General features: G+C 41.6%; 3 protein-coding genes across 4 annotated transcripts; 1 reads left to right on the top strand and 2 right to left on the bottom strand.

The window, feature by feature from the left end:
• Positions 1-26: 26 nt before the first annotated feature.
• Positions 27-2,446, bottom strand: LOC129586323 (uncharacterized). The gene is made up of 2 exons (XM_055479486.1): positions 860-2,446; positions 27-727 (listed from the first exon to the last, which is right to left on the bottom strand). Exons 1-2 carry the CDS (start codon positions 2,263-2,265, stop codon positions 631-633), a joined length of 1,503 nt encoding a protein of 500 aa, XP_055335461.1. The 5' UTR covers positions 2,266-2,446; the 3' UTR covers positions 27-630.
• Positions 2,447-2,606: 160 nt separating this feature from the next.
• On the top strand, positions 2,607-7,450 carry LOC129583860 (ubinuclein-1-like). Its single transcript, XM_055475859.1, has 9 exons — positions 2,607-3,299; positions 3,425-3,517; positions 3,582-3,662; positions 4,095-4,777; positions 4,848-5,017; positions 5,087-5,141; positions 5,261-5,455; positions 5,520-6,535; positions 6,963-7,450. Exons 1-9 carry the CDS (start codon positions 3,096-3,098, stop codon positions 7,079-7,081), a joined length of 2,616 nt encoding a protein of 871 aa, XP_055331834.1. The 5' UTR covers positions 2,607-3,095; the 3' UTR covers positions 7,082-7,450.
• A 276-nt stretch (positions 7,451-7,726) lies between these two features.
• On the bottom strand, positions 7,727-15,094 carry LOC129585903 (carbonic anhydrase-related protein 10-like). Of its 2 annotated transcripts, XM_055478818.1 has the most exons (9): positions 14,740-15,094; positions 13,824-13,877; positions 9,965-10,101; positions 9,596-9,796; positions 8,948-9,110; positions 8,729-8,883; positions 8,327-8,464; positions 8,091-8,136; positions 7,727-7,990 (listed from the first exon to the last, which is right to left on the bottom strand). In XM_055478818.1, exons 1-9 carry the CDS (start codon positions 14,783-14,785, stop codon positions 7,971-7,973), a joined length of 960 nt encoding a protein of 319 aa, XP_055334793.1. In that variant the 5' UTR covers positions 14,786-15,094; the 3' UTR covers positions 7,727-7,970. The 2 variants fall into 2 exon arrangements, with proteins under 2 accessions (XP_055334793.1, XP_055334785.1); XM_055478810.1 differs by lacking the exon at positions 14,740-15,094 and having other exon boundaries at positions 13,824-14,097.
• Between the last annotated feature and the right edge of the window lie 585 nt (positions 15,095-15,679).

Genomic DNA, 15,679 nt, shown 5'->3' on the forward strand with positions numbered 1-15,679 from the left:
TGGTTACTTTTTAGTTTCTTTGCATTAGTAAAAATTCCAGTCAAAACGTTTATAGGCTTTTAATCCCAAACAGTTGCCTGAAAAAAACAAAGTCAGGAAAATCCAGAAAGATGTTCGAAGTTACTTTACAAATGAATAATGATTTTTTACAACGATCTCTATGTCATGTAACTTGAGACTAACCTCCCCTCATAAAAGCGGTGGCAGACAGGATGAAAAGCAAGTTACTGTACCCACCTAAAGTAACGGAAAGATTAACGGAGGGAAATACAAAAAACTAATTTACAAAATTTCCCTTAAAAAGAGATGTGATGATGAGAAAGTTCCTGTTACGCGACTCCACAAGACCTCGTCGATTATAATAATGGCAAAATCGATCTCGCCAAACGTTTCCTGTTCGATTACAATTCCCAATATCGTTTTCGCTGCTCTTTTCTTGAATGACGACATTCTCTTTATCGATGTCCGAAGCCTCTGTCAGCTCCAAGTCAATGGAATCTTTAGAGACTAAATGTTCTTCTGACCATTTTGAAACCGGTTCGAGTGGTTCACACTGATCGCTAAAATATCCGCCGTTTTCTAAGGATAATCCTGACAGCAGTTCGAAGTTGGAGCATGGTTGGCTTTGAATCAGATTATTTTCAGTATCCCCAGGATGGTCAGCACGGGGTCGTCGCAAGCTTTGCCATCCATACCGTCGCCTTCCAACTGATCAGAGAAGACCGAGCTACAACATTTATTATCTATCATGAAATCCTTGTTTCAGCATTTTACTGATAATATTTAATGTCCGGTTTTTTGTTCCTGTTTACTGCATACATACATCGGTCATTAGAATCACTACTATGTATGTGCATACCTGATGGCGGAATACGCTAACGAGACATCCAGTGAAAATTTCTCTTTATCTTCGAGCGAGGTTAAATCGTTTTCTGAACCATTAACGCAAAAGCTGCGAGAAATGTCCGTGTATTTTTCACTCTCTTCCGAAGCAATATCGTTCTCATTTTGGACATCTGGATCATGCTGGACATTAGCAAAAAAATCATCCCTTGCGTCCTCATCACCATAGCCCCAATCAATCAAATTTTCCGCGAGGGGGCTGGCAGATCGTGTATCAGTCGGCACATTGCACGACAAAGGTTCGAGCAGCGCGTTCATCTTTTTCCGGAATTCACTGATTACTTCCAAATCCTTCGGTGATGAGTGTGGCCCGTGGGGAATCGTAATCTGTTCCGCTGTCCCGGTCGCCGTTTCGGCAGTATCTGTTTGGCATTTCCGCACCGGCGATGTATTGTTTTTCATCGGACTACCATTTGCACTATTCGAACATTTTTGCCCAACCGTGCCACTGGAAACACAATGCCCATTCTGCTGCAGTCGCTGCTGGACAGATCGCGACATTATTCCGTTGTCAGAATTAAACGGATCCGGCTTGGCATGCTGCTGGGCAGCCCGAATGCGCTCCACATTCTGCACGGCCAATTCGGATGGAGACGGACCAGGTAGCAGCACAATGCCGAAGGAGGTTTTCTTGAAAACGAGATCATTGGGATGGGCTTGCACGAAGTCGGTCAGAGTCCCGTAGCCAGCCTTCTCCAGGGCTTCATTGAGCATTAAGGGATCGTAATCGTTAAAAAACTGCTGCTCGGCTTCCAGGCTTGTCAGAGAACCGTGTAACAACACTCCGTTGACCAGCGCGTTGTAAATTTTAGCGCGGTAGTTGTCCATTTCTGAGTAGGCCCGAAGGAATTGAACTGGCTTAGCCGGAGCGGCTGCTGGCTGCACCCGTCCATTCACCAGTTGTCCATATGGTAATCCAGGCACACCAGCGCATAGAGGCACAATCCCCGCTGCTGCAACATTTCCCGAAAAAGGGTGGAGCATGGTATGCAGTGGCTGCACATAATAAGGCAAGGACAGTGTAGGTCGCGTGGATTGATTGATGTGGGACAATGGAGTTTTTAGAATCTGCCGAACTTTTAAATGCCGCCCATGCAAGTACAATGGCCGGAATGCGAACACGGCGAGCACTTTTTGGACGTCGGCGGGACACGCAAACGTAACAAGCGCATAACGCTGTGAAATTGTGAAGGCTACAGGTGGAGCGCGAAATATTTTGACTTCGAGAACCGGAGCAATAGGGTTGAACTCTTTGAACAGGTCGGCTGGTTCGGTTTTCTCCGCCAATCCGTCGACCTGAAGACTACTGCAGCCGTATCCATAAGGCTGGAGGGATGGATTGATGAGAATTTGACCGTTCATCGCGCCACACGCAAGGAATGTTCCAAGACGGCACACAATAGCGGATGGCGATATGCAAAAAATATTAACAGATCAGACGAAACTGCAGCGGTTTTCACAATGCGAATTAAAACCGGTAAAATCAATAAACACGAAAATTCCAGAATATTCTCAAGGTTTGAAACAACGGTTTCGGAAATATAAATCGATCGATTCGTTTTTGTTTCACTATTTGGGTACGAGTACTTTCGGTACGTTCGCGGTACGCTCAGTCTCGACCTCTAAGGAGGCGGTTACCATTTTGAATGACTTCGGCGCAGCACCTCCTTTAAAGTTTAAAGTTGAGCCAGTGGCCACACTTTTTGTGTTTAATTTTTCTTGCAAAGTTTAGCACGAGAAAAGTGTAATTTAATAATAATTTAGAAGTGTAAATGCATACGCCAACAACCGCATGGCAAATTTAAAGAATTCTTTGTGTGGAATACAATTTGAAGAGTGAAGTGCATGGCGGATCTCCGGATCGAAACTGGATAGTTTGACACACGCATCTGAATGCTCGTCAACATCTTTAGAAATGGTTATGCCTGCGAAGTATGGTTTTATTGTTATGGTTAAATGTGGATCATCCTTAAATGACCATTCCTTTACGACTGCACAAAGGGACTGCCATGTCCGCCGCTGAACTACACTTGACTGAAAGTTATCGACATCTGGAGCTGCAGTTTCACTTAAGTTGCAACTTGCAGCACTATGTTCACTGTTTAGCCTTCAGGGCCATCCGTTCAGGCCCATCTCATTTTATCTAGTATCCTGCCTGTCATTTCTTCTGTTGCTGGTCGATCTTGATACAAATGGCAGAACCGCGGCGTGTGTCGTTGATTTCAACTGCTCTGAACTCCGATAAGAAACCACCGAATCGCGAAGCTAGCAAACACGAAGCCGCGGAAAAGGATACTACATTCAAGTGCGTTTTCATTGATGTTGAAGAACCAACTGAAGAACTGTGCCCGTTCTATGATTTCGCGAAACTCCTTGAAGCTGGTAAAGCGGCAGAGGTAAGCAACAGAGTGTCAGAGGCTGGGCTAATGACATCGACGGATGTTTGGTTTAGGAATTCAGTGAATTTTTTTGGGAGTAAGCGACATTACGTCTCGACAATCAGTGCATGTTTGTTGTACAGGATACCAAGGACAATTCGTCGGACGATCCGTTTGGTGACCAGCAGGAGGAAGCTAAGCTCGCGAAATTAGCCAAGCATTTTGAAGAAAAATATGTGAGTTGGATTGCACGAAGAAATTAGGTTTTATCGGATGTCTGTAAATGCTTATGCTGCTTAGGGTCCATCTGGCCCGCGAGATCTTCGAGAGCTTGGAGCTGGTTACGATCAGAATGATCCTTTCGTCGACGATTCAGAAAGTGTAAGAACTTCCGATATCCAGATTTTGATTTTTTGTTTCTTCTCACTTATGTACTTTTAGTGCACTCAGAGTTTTAGGCGATTGTATTTACAATTGGATGTTACATGCATCTTTGTAATGGGTTTCTTGGCAGAGTTGTTTTGCTGTCGCAAACTACATTGGCAATTTCCACATTCATTACCTTGGGTTCACTAAAGCACCTTTTGTAACAATTCGTGCACTACGTTGAAAATAGCGGTAAAATGTATTGCACCGCACAGTGGAGATATTATATTGTTGTGATCATTCTTCTTTTAAATTGCTATAGGATTGCAAAAGTAAACGTATTGATTTCTGCATTGTGGAGAGCTGATGATGCGTGATACGCTTAGTACAGCTGCTTCGTGGAATTTTTTCTTAACTGTAACTCATTCTGCTTTTGGCCGTCTTTAGGCAGAAGCGATGATACCATCGGGTTGGACCACGCAACATGGTGGTTACTATATCAGCACCGGTCCACTCTACATCCGCCAGCTCAAACCCGCTGAAGCCGATACACACGTGTTTAAATCGATCAGTACGGAAGAATGTCTGTCCGCGTGCAAGTCGTTAAATGCACTTTCACTTAAGCGCAAGGTTCGGGAGGAATCCTCCAGTGAGTACGACAGCGAGGAAGAAACCGGAAAAGCAATAGCCCGCCGTGTGAAACGACCTTCCATGGATGTCTCGAAGAAATCCGTTCCACTGGGGGAAGGAGCTCAGAAGAAAAGCAACTCACGTACAGTGGCTTCTATACTAGCCGAAAAGGCAGAGATTGGAGAACGCCCCGCTAAGATCGTTTCTTCAGCAACATCCGCTGATCAACCAAGTGATCTGCGAAAACCGAAAGAACCGTCATCGGCTGCGTTGAAACCGCGCGATCCTGATACTGGCATGCGAAAGGCGGTGCTTGCCAAGATGGAGCGGGATTTTCGTTCAGAGCCGGACAATGTTATGGTGCCGCTTCCGGACGAAGTGGATGGCTCTCTGAAAGATATTATTACTCAACTCAAACGGGCTGCATCAACGTGGGAAGGTGGAAAATGCAACTTCTTCACTCCAGAGCATAACCCAACGATTAATAGTGTGCTCTTAGAGTAAGCTTGATCCATTTTGCCATCTTTGTCCAAATTTATTACAAATTCATCGGTTTTAAAACATTGTTAGGTTGGAATATGAATGTCGTCAGCTCCGATGTGGCTTGCGATCTGCGGTGTTCTCCCATCTTGCAGGGCACCTGCCTTGTACGAAAGAAACACTTACAAAGCGTGCGCGAAAGTTACGTCAGGACGATGTCGAAGGCAGATTAAAAGAAGTCCTGAAAAGAATTGAACGAGGTGAATTTGATTATTTTAAGCATTGTTTTAAGCACACTCGTTTATCAGAACGCTGATTTCTTTTGTCAGCTGTGCATGATGAACCAGCGGTGGAAGGAAACATGTCGCTCTCGAAAAATCTCAAGTAAGAAAATCATGATTCATCTTTTCCGTGGTTATGGGAAAAGTTTGTCGTCTGTTAGTTCGCTTGTAAAACGCTAATCAGATATAATCGCATTCAGTTCATGCAGATTTTGTTTTTAGGAAACTGATTGTGGATGCTGTCATTATAAAAGCGATGGTTTATGATCTGCACAAAGTGCGATTTCCGACGTACGAGGATTATGTTCGCAATTTTGTTGACATCGAATTATTACCGCTGTGGAAAGATCGAGCAGTCGAAAAGCAGAGCGTTTACGCACAAGCTTTTATCGGTCTTTCGGAAGCTTTGCGGCCACGGTAGGTGAAAATGCCTTTCGCGATTAAATCTGCCGAACATATTTCGTAATTTGGGATGTTGTAGGCCGAAATCTAATCGACTGAAGACTCTTAGCGAAGAGAAAGAAATACCAATAGGAAGTTCGGATAAAACTGCAAGTGTTCGACGCCCCACACAGGCATCGCCTCCAGATAGCAAGCCGCTATTGTCCGACCGTCCTAGTTCAGTTTCTCACCGTACAACGATACCGAAGTTGCACTACAGTAAAGAGGAATCCGATGAAAGAAAGACAATGGGACATTCCAAGGAAGTTCCCTCCGCTGCGCACACAAGCTCGTTTACCTCACTTATACCAGATCGGCTTCGTGCCAACGATGCGCCTGCTCCTTTTACACCATTACCTCGGCCGCGTTCCCGAGAGGATTCCGAGCGAAGGCGCGAAAATGAAAAGAGCCAGTCTGATCGGAACACACCAAACCAAGCTCAAAATCTGAGCCGCTCCTCCACGCCATCGACTTCTAGTGCCCGCCCACCGTCCAAAGGCAGTGCTGACGCCACTGCATCTTCGGCTAAGCAATTTGTTCAACCGTCAAAAATTGCTAAGATTTACCAGGAACCACGTTCATCAAAGAAACATACTTCCGAAATGAAGAGCTTGGACTCTGGAGGGAAAAGCACAATTAGGGTTAGTTCTGGTACTAGCGGAGGGGCTGTGAAAAAACATGAGGAAGCTGGGCAATCTGCTACGACTGCCAAAAGTGCGCGATCGTCGAGTTCGGGCTCAGATCCTAGAAATCTGCCACACTCCACCGATGCTATTCTGGCTCCTCGCGAAGAAAGCAAAAAGCATGGCACAATTGTAAAAGTTTCCTCCAGACATAATAAAACATCTCGCGAGAAAACTAATGCTGGTGCTTCGTCAGCCTACAACTCTACCACTTTTCCCGTTGGGTCCATTGCCTCACCGTATTCAGCATTTACCTCGATACCGCTGATGGTGGGCTTCTCACCGGAGAACATGCTGGGGTGGGGCGCACAGTACGGGACCGTCTTTCCCGAATCGTTCCAACCGCCGATGGGTCTTATTCCGGGAGCTGGCAGTAAGTACTTTCTAGTACAACATCTAGTATTATTTTTCGAGTGTTTTTGTCGGTAAATGCACTAGAGTGTCACGATTTGGCTAATCGAACCAATACTTTAACTCTCAGAAAAGCATAGTATGGTGTTAACGAACAGGCGTAATTGTAACCTCGTTACCCTTCGATTCAGTTGGTTAAGTTATTTTTTACATAGTCTAGGTTTGTCGGTATAAATTAAGACATACGTTAGCATGTGGTGGGACTAATCTCGTGGTCTGCTTTTACAGTAATCTGTTTTGCACCATGATTCAAGTTTATTAATTTCGATCAATCTTCGTAGTTCGTACTAGTCTTATTTTGTGACTACGTTTTGTAATTGTTTTAATGGATGATTTTTGTAAGAATTCATATTTTTCATCACAATTATTATGCAACATGTTTTTCGTAGGCGCTTTTAATGGCGTCGGGTCCAGTTTTGTATCCCGACCGAATGCTACTCCAAAGAATAGCAATTCACCCCGTACACCGTTTCATTCCGGTGACTCTGCGTTTGGCCGGCATTCGTAAACGTTCTCAGGGAATTTCGCAACTCAGGGCTTCGACATAGCTGAAAGTTGAAACTGTATTATGTCACTAAGTTATTGCTACTCTATCAATCAAGAAGCGTGTTGTTAATTTTTTGATACTGTTGTTTTGTTGGTCTGTGTACAAATATAGATACGTTAGTTGGTCAGTCTCCAAAGGTTTCTTATGTTCTGTTGACTACTTTGAGTACGTATACCGATTGAATGTTACTTACTGATCCCCATTGTACATGATTTTTGACTGTACCTCAATTGTCTGTGTATGTCCTTGGAGTTTTATTGTTTTTTGTCTTTATATGTGTGTAACGCTCAGAGGCTGCCTGTATTCGCCCCTTTAGTGGTTTAGATGTTGTAATTAAACATAATTTTCTGGTCAGGATTGTATATCTGTATGTAAATTAATTTCTGTAAATTTACAACGCTGCGCATTGCTCACAGGCACTCGGGCAGAGAATCCATCAGCTAAAGGTCACCGGAAATCGCTCTACCCGGCTTACAAATAGGACAATACTGTACCGAAAGCGACCAGCGGCACTAATATCTTATGCTCAATATGCTGTATCAAGATGGTCGAGCTCTTACAAGATAATTTTATTTTTCTTCTTTTCGATCTGTTCAGACTAGTCATTAGTCTCATTACACCTGTTTTATTTTAAGCATATGCTACAGCACAGAAGCACAACAATAAAAAACCAACGTAAAAAACACGTAACTTTACTGAAGTCAGAGGCGAAATACAGCAATCAAGTTCTTTTATCACAACTGGGAAATGTTGATTATAAAATTTTGCAAATTTATTGGTCTTTCGCGGTGCTGTGAATCCGTAGAGGAACTCTTAGTCCGTCACAGAGCCATACCTCGCGGATCACAAATTAAACGCTCCATTCCTTTGCTGCAAACGTGCCGATTTTGGTTACTCACAGTAATCATACGGAGTGCGTCTCTGATTCTACGCAGTGTTGAACGTATTTGCAACCAGAACGTGATTTTACCTTGATAAACAAATTCCTTATACATTGAAGGACATGCCCTTTCGCTCTGAAACCAATAATACGAGTACATATGCTAACGAAACAAGACTTCGTCCGAAAAAAAAACAAGAAATCAGCAGTCAGATATCATCAATGCCAGTCCATAGCTTATTATTGTCACTCATGCTATCGGGAATCTGCTTTAAACATATGACAATAACTTTTTCCTTGTACGCATATGTGCTCGGGAACGTTACCTTCGTTACGTAAGAGAAATCAATATTGGTTCGGAAAATTCTATGTGATCCAAATGGTTTGAGTGCCCGATAATTGTTCTCCATAAGCGTGCCCGGGAATTCCTTTTCTCCTCTTCGAATTTTCCGTAGGGCATACAACTAAAAAAAATAAAAATACGCGCCTACACTTTTTTTCTGCTGAATTTTTGGGTGGTGCACGTTGGTGTGATATTGTACCATGATCAGAAGTGGCATAGCGACTATTAGCCCAATAAGTAATAATCGCCTAAAGAAATTGCCGGGTTGCAACTGGAAATTGTTGCTGGAATATCATGCATTTCGCTAATGCAACTCGATCAGCTATTTTATCAATCTATCAATAAAGCTGTGATTTCCTTTATGTTCCAAAAACAATTACCGTACCTGTTGTTTGCTGATGTATATTGGCTTGTTCAGAACAATCCATTGGACAGTTTCGTGACAGCCGGGCTGTGTGAGCGATCCAGCGTAGGTTACATATGCGTCTGTGTCAGGCAACAGTTCCCTTATGGATAATTGTTGGACATTTTGCCAGGAGCCTGGGTACATTTAACGGAAAGCATGCACGTGAGAATTGTCACGCATACTTCAGGAGTGTCTAACCTTTATATCGAATGTGCTCGACTTTGGACAAAAGATGGGAAAGTTCGGAATTGGGATTATCGCCGATCTGCCATAGGATCGAAATAGCAAGTAGTCCATAAGGAGCGGATGCAGCTTGGGAAAAGTTCCGGTACAACAGACTGTTGTAAGCAAAGATTTGGACCTGTTAAGATTTGGACCTGTTCAGTTGATTTATGAACAGGATGAGTTGTGTACGCCAGTATACCACATTCTGTTAAAAAAGCGCGCTAATTGCCGCCTATTGCAACATTGATAATATTGTAATTTGATTAGAAATTTTGTGTGCTTAAACAGTTCATATGTATGTCGGCACTAGGAAAACTAAGTATTACTGAAAAGCTATTACGAATTAACAGTTATTATATCTGGCGGAATCAGTTGGGAGTAAAATTAAAAAATAAAAAGCCAATTCGAAAAACGTGTTTGTTATACTTTGGAAAAGCGAAACTATTATTAATTATTTATACTGCTCGAATACGTAATTAAGTCACAGATACCGCTGTTATGTCTTTATGTATAAATATAAGTCATATTCAAGGCAGTACTATACTGTTAAGTAATAGTATCGTACCGCAATGGTGTACTGTATAATTCGCACTGGATTCAAAATTAATACATAAACTTTACTTCGCCAGGAAATGACTGTCCACGGACAAAATGCTCCGATCCCTGTTTTTCACTGCTTCCCCAATGCAGATGGATTTCTTCAAAGCGGTATACGTAACCTGGGTTATGGGAATCGATGAACGTTATATTGACCGGGACATCCGTTGTGTTGGCAGCCGAAAAGATAATCCCGTGGCCATTATTTGCAAAATTTCCAGAAATCTATAAGTGGAAATAATTTATCACCTGACAAAGAGGACACTTTTTTCAACAATAGAGGCAAAATGAGATGAAATGCATTTATGTCCCAAATAACTACGGTAAAACGCTTCCAGCTTCAATAGCCTAAAATGTACTCAAGAACTCATAATACAGTAAAGTTCATTTTACCCGGTGTTTGTCAATATGGAGCAGCGGTAAATTGGGATCATAGAGCAACTTTTTTGGATCGATATCCACAGGTGACTGATACCTGCCTTTGCTGCAAATTTCCCATTCAGGGTTGTATAATCCCCAAAATTCCGAGCCTATGTAGATAAAAGGACAGACTTATAGGTTCGCACATTTAATGCTCACTATTTATTTAGTAGCTAGTTTAACTTTTAAGAAACGCAACTATTATATGTACATAAGGTGCGACTTCTAACAATAACTTAAGGTATTCAGTTGCTATTGCAACTACTGTAGCTAGTTATGTGGCCTAAGGTTAACTTGGACTTGCGTTCCTGACGATAAATCTTAATTTCGCAAGGAGAACAATGATAATTTCGGTTTTTTACATGGCTTTCCAAAAAATGTTTCACGCTCGCAGACTGTGTGTTTTGCTGCTCATGAGCTCGCGTTCATTTGGTTGTGTTACAATGTACTGTAGTTGATTACATTTAGAAACAGTAAATTAATAAATTTGAAGATTTTTGTTTATATTCCATTGCTCTTTCAAATCAACGAATATTCAGAGCGACTATCTGGTAGGTAAATGGATGGGTTAACATACTGTATCTAAAATTATCCTTATTACTGTACTTCCTGGATGGGTTTGCCTAAAGCGATTTAGAAAGCCGCTGTAGTATAAGAAAGCCATTTTCAAAAGAAAAATATGTCAAAGGACACAAAGACTTCACTTGGTTTCGTTCGCTTTAGCAGCTAGGTAAAATAATCCTTTGGAACGCTCCATGCATTCCCATCAACGGGCACAGCGCAAAGAATATACGGTAGTTCTATGACCCTATCTCCCTAAACTGCACATTTATTATTTAGTAGTATTTTACACCGTCTTTCTTCGAGTACAGACAATGCCGAGTACCGACTTTGTATACTTTCACAGACTAATGTATACACCTACCGTTTTTCAAGTAACTGAATTATCGGCAGTCGTATGCAGTACTTAATTTGAAAACTGTTACACTCAACTGAATGCGGTTTTTTAGTGGCCATCAAAATCACAAGGGTCCAGACGCGCAGTGCGACGCCATAATATACAACCGGGATGGCTTTAATAAGTGCTGTCTTAATTAGCTGCTTGCCCACTGTTGATGGCAGCTTTAAAGCGTATTCACTGGCATCGAAAATCAATAAAACTGCCAGTCAGGCGACCTTTGCAGAGGATGTTATAACTGGTTATACTTTCCGCTAGTGAGACTTATCATTAGGCCGCTTGGCAAACAGTAAGCCTGGACGCAAAGATGACACTTTGGATAGATTAGAGGAACACAACCAAAACTGGATTTGATCATGACAAGTAAACGTACGTCTGGTTATGGGAACTGAAATAGAGCAGAACATAGCCGATTTCTATACAATGAGCGCCGCGGAAAGTTTTGCGCACATTTTCGTTCAATCCTGAAAAGTAGCGTCTGTTTGATTGCTCCAAATTAATTACACACACATTAGTAATTACATTAAATTAACCAAGAATAATGTACTAAGCATACCAGGAATAAAACTTATATGTTGCAAGCTAGTTTTATTTTCAGATGCAAGGCGTATCGTGTTTCAATAAGTATAGAAACCATCAACTTACCATGGTTAGTTAATATTTATTGCAAAGTCACAAAATAACTTGTCCAATATTATCCTCTTAAATACGTTTTGCATCTCCAAAGATAAATTAAACGTTGATTGTTGTAACACTGGAAAGTTCAAGGCTATATTTCTTTTCTTTATATGAAATGTACGATTGTTCAGTAGGGTGAACCATTATCAATTTCATCGTCTGATCATGATCGTATCTGGATACATACAGTTCTAAATTACATACATACAGTACAGTTCTAAATACTCATAAAGCTACAGATCAAAAGGTTCCTGCGAAGTAAGGTCGCACAGCTAAAATATGCGCAAACCACTACTTTAATGCTTGATAATAAAATCAGTGATTATGAATTTCAATGCCCTGGGGATATCGTGCCCTATCTGGATACGATGCGGGAGCAACGGCAACACATATACGAAGAACTCCCCAGTCGGTCAGGCTTCTCCACATCAGTAGTTCGGTCAAACTGGCGACACACATGCACTAAAGCACATATTCCAAGATTCGCCTATTTACTCTTATTGCCCCGATACTTCACAATTAATCTATTATTCTTAGTGGAGCATAAACTCACAACAGGCACGCGACCCTCTTCAGCCGCTAAAAGCACATTACCATTTCCACATTACTGGACCGTGTTCGGCTCAGTGTGCGTATCCCCGACTGGAATGAAAGGCCGGACAGTGTACAAAAGTGTGTGTACGCGCCCGTTTCGACAAGGCACCTTTGTGCATCCTTCTGCCCTCTTCACATCCGCTGAGCTGGTTAAAAATGCACATACCCCCTCTTTAGGCTTTGTACATTCAATTATCTATATTTAATTATCAACCAAACATTTACTACGCGGGCATTGACTATTCCAGTAAATGATGCGCTATTTGAGCAGCCACCCGCGGATTATCCCGCGGTCCCGATAATCGCGGGTGTGTGCCGTATACAACTGCCTTTTAAACACGTTATTTGCAGCTAGGGGATAAGGTTACAAATTGCGCGTAATTGCTTCTGGATTGCTCGACTCTACGCCAAATCGTCTTTCATGTGTGTTACATACACAGAAAGTCAGAATCACTGTTGTGAACGATGTTTTAACAGCCTTTTCACATATCCAGCTCAATGTACCAGATTAATACTACTCCATAATTATTTTATTGCAGTTCGCTTATGATGTCATAGAACCTGGAATTGGCCACGCGTGACAAAAATGTTTAACTCAATTATTTCGGGCAAAAAAACATACTGCGTGCTAAACGAAAATTGCCCTCTGTAGTAGTAAACAAATTATGAATGTGAGAAAAGGAATGGTAGTCCATCTGCTACTGACGCGGCGTTGGCTTGGCCTTACTTTTCCGCCGTAGCCCATGTTTTTCTTAATTTCGTTCAATTTCTGCACTTTTTCGCCGCTGATTATTTCAACTAGAAACCGTGTTTGGGAAACCGTTTTCAACTAGAAACCTTGCGTAAACCGCGAAATCCTTGCAGTACTGTCCCGATGCATTAACGAAACAACAAAATAAATTGCAGATATTCTGTAAGTAGACATAGTCCGCTTAGCTGCTGACTGAATGCTAAATTCTGTCTCCAGTGGTTTTTATTAATTTATGGATCTGACAAGAAGTAATGCATGACGAATCGGTTTTGATCAAGTAATCCTCTTAGCATGTTTCTTAATTTCGAGTCGTGCCACATTTTATGCAGAAGATAATCAATAATGCAATGCGTACACCAACCAGTAAACCATACATGCGTGACCGGAACCCGATGCTTGATGAACTGGAAAGATTACGGAAACCATCAACATACATGACCAGCGACAGTAGCACCTCTTCATTTCAATAATTATAACGGAACCAGATTGAGCGGGGATTTATAACCTGCATTAACATTAACGCACATTTGCTTAAATGTTTGGCCATTGTATTTTTCATAATTATGTGGGGCTACTTTCGGTACTTTACCTTTTTGCAGCAAAACATTAATTTTTCCAATTTAAAATCCCGCTGACACGATTAACAGCTACACATTCCGTTTACAAAACTAATAATCCCATCTAGGTATCTAATGAGATAATGGTTTATTTATGTATAAGTTAGCCCGCGAAATGTTATAAAGGAGGAAAGGTCAAACTCGGACCATCTGCTAACCCACATATTTTCGTTTGCCCTCGAGGTGGCAAACAGTTGCATAGTGCATGAACCGCCGAAACGGCAGTAAACTCACCAGAAATTCCATGGTAGCCCCACCAGTCATCCCAGTCACTGGCTGACAGTCTGCCTACAAAAGATTGTTGCAAAAAAATATAGACCAACGCGATAAGTTTCATCGGTACGTTTGACAGGAAATTAACCCTATTATTTGGCGGCTTGTGTAAACTGGAAAAAGATGGAATATTGGCTTATCGTGGATATCGTTTGGTAAATAGAAATAAATTCTCAAACTCAACCATTAACCAAGTGAGCCGTACTGTCAACAATGCCTTTGCTTGGCCAAGAAAGCTGGATATGCAGCCGATCAATACCCTGGCAAGCGTAGCAATCGATTAATTAACTGAGCTAAAAAGAAAGCAACTGGCTGATTGCTGTGCGCCAAGTATAAAACGTCAAGCTACTTGATTGAACATAACCCAAACAGCAACATGGGAATTTTGACACGTCTCGCACCATGCGGAAGCGCAATCCCGCTGAGATTTCTTTGTTCACACAATTGCAAGACGCACCACATCCGGCCATAATTTTTACCCATCTACTCGGATTACTCTTTGCATTGCTAATAAATAAATGCCTTTGGCCAGTGGTGGATATTCCCGACGTAAAAACTCACTGGCAGAACCACATTATTCCATACATAATTAAATGTGCCCAGTGCTTTCAGAAATTGACCATTGGCTTCAAACAAGCGGAACAACTGACTGCCATAATTTACAAGTACACATACGTTCATTCCAGTATTCTAGCAATTCAGAAAAGCTAACCGAACGTTTTAAAAAATTGACAGCACATTTAAATAATGTAATCGGATGTTGGGAATGCATTTTTACTGTGCATTACTTATGTTCGTAATCGGTAATAAGCGGTAGCAACCTGTCCACCCACTTGCATTAAATGCTTAAATTAAATTTTAGGTACACATCACTTACCCATCGGGCTTAGAGAAATCAGGAAAACAACTACACTGCGGAACATTTTCAGGTTGGATAGTCAGCCAGGCTTGCAGAAGGAGTGAATAACGACGTCAGTGATATTAATGACCATATAATACCGGTTACATTGTCCGTAGACCCGCTTGCACTTGTGGCCACCAGATTTCTCCAGTAATATTGCCAACGTTGTCAGTTAGCTAACCAATTCCTTTGGGCTTGAAACCATATTATATTGTTGTAAAAACTTTTGTAGAGTGCCCTGGTTCGAAATTATGTGATAATACGAAACAAAGCAAACCGGGCAACGGGACTGGAGATTTCCAGGCAAACCCAGCAGAAATGCTGAAATTAATAGACTTTTACTGTGCAGTAGCGAAAGTATTGTATTGTTGCTACTGGTATTCATACGGAACGGTGGGTCACGATGAATAGAAACCGCCCGGAAACTCCATTGGTGGAAGTCAACGGCGATCATTCGCCAGACCGTAGCTTGATAGCAGATTGCAGTACTTATGCGATCCTAGCTGTTCCTCGTCCAAAACACCCTGCTGCACATGCGTATGGTAACGGCAACATAAAGTACTTTTTCCTACAGTTGCATTAAAGGGTTACAAAAACGAAACTAAAGCTTGCAACTTAAACTTATGGTTAAAATTACATAGTTTGAAACCGGAAAGTAGACATTGAACGCAGCCTTTAAAATGTATTTTGTGTAATATGCAATTATTAAATTAGCTAATGTCTGCCATATTTTGTAATACAAGCTACCTGAATAGTAATTATAACTTATAATTACTCAGGAACTTATAATTTTTAAGCGCCTAAGTGTGCACTTAATATGAACATGCACTGGACAACATACTTTAGTAGTTCACACAAAGAGTTGTTAACTACAGATAGTGAGATAATTTCTATAATAAAGGTACAGTATAACTGT

Source organism: Paramacrobiotus metropolitanus, unplaced genomic scaffold (genome assembly GCF_019649055.1).
Source record: "Paramacrobiotus metropolitanus isolate TYO unplaced genomic scaffold, Prichtersi_v1.0 Parri_scaffold0000002, whole genome shotgun sequence".
Lineage (NCBI taxonomy): Eukaryota > Metazoa > Tardigrada > Eutardigrada > Parachela > Macrobiotidae > Paramacrobiotus > Paramacrobiotus metropolitanus.

Excerpts from the sequence above, each read along its gene's own strand:
- LOC129586323 (XM_055479486.1), bottom strand. The coding sequence starts at position 2,265 with ATGAACGGTCAAATTCTCATCAATCCATCCCTCCAGCCTTATGGATAC. Across the intron at positions 728-859 it reads TTAGCGTATTCCGCCATCAG|CTCGGTCTTCTCTGATCAGT; the intron begins GTATGCACATAC and ends TAAATGTTGTAG.
- LOC129585903 (XM_055478810.1), bottom strand. The coding sequence starts at position 13,926 with ATGAAACTTATCGCGTTGGTCTATATTTTTTTGCAACAATCTTTTGTA. Across the intron at positions 9,111-9,595 it reads GACAGTCATTTCCTGGCGAA|GTCCAAATCTTTGCTTACAA; the intron begins GTAAAGTTTATG and ends AAATCTTAACAG. Across the intron at positions 8,137-8,326 it reads ATTTCTCTTACGTAACGAAG|AGCGAAAGGGCATGTCCTTC; the intron begins GTAACGTTCCCG and ends TATTGGTTTCAG.
- LOC129583860 (XM_055475859.1), top strand. The coding sequence starts at position 3,096 with ATGGCAGAACCGCGGCGTGTGTCGTTGATTTCAACTGCTCTGAACTCC. Across the intron at positions 4,778-4,847 it reads ATTAATAGTGTGCTCTTAGA|GTTGGAATATGAATGTCGTC; the intron begins GTAAGCTTGATC and ends AAACATTGTTAG. Across the intron at positions 6,536-6,962 it reads TCTTATTCCGGGAGCTGGCA|GCGCTTTTAATGGCGTCGGG; the intron begins GTAAGTACTTTC and ends TGTTTTTCGTAG.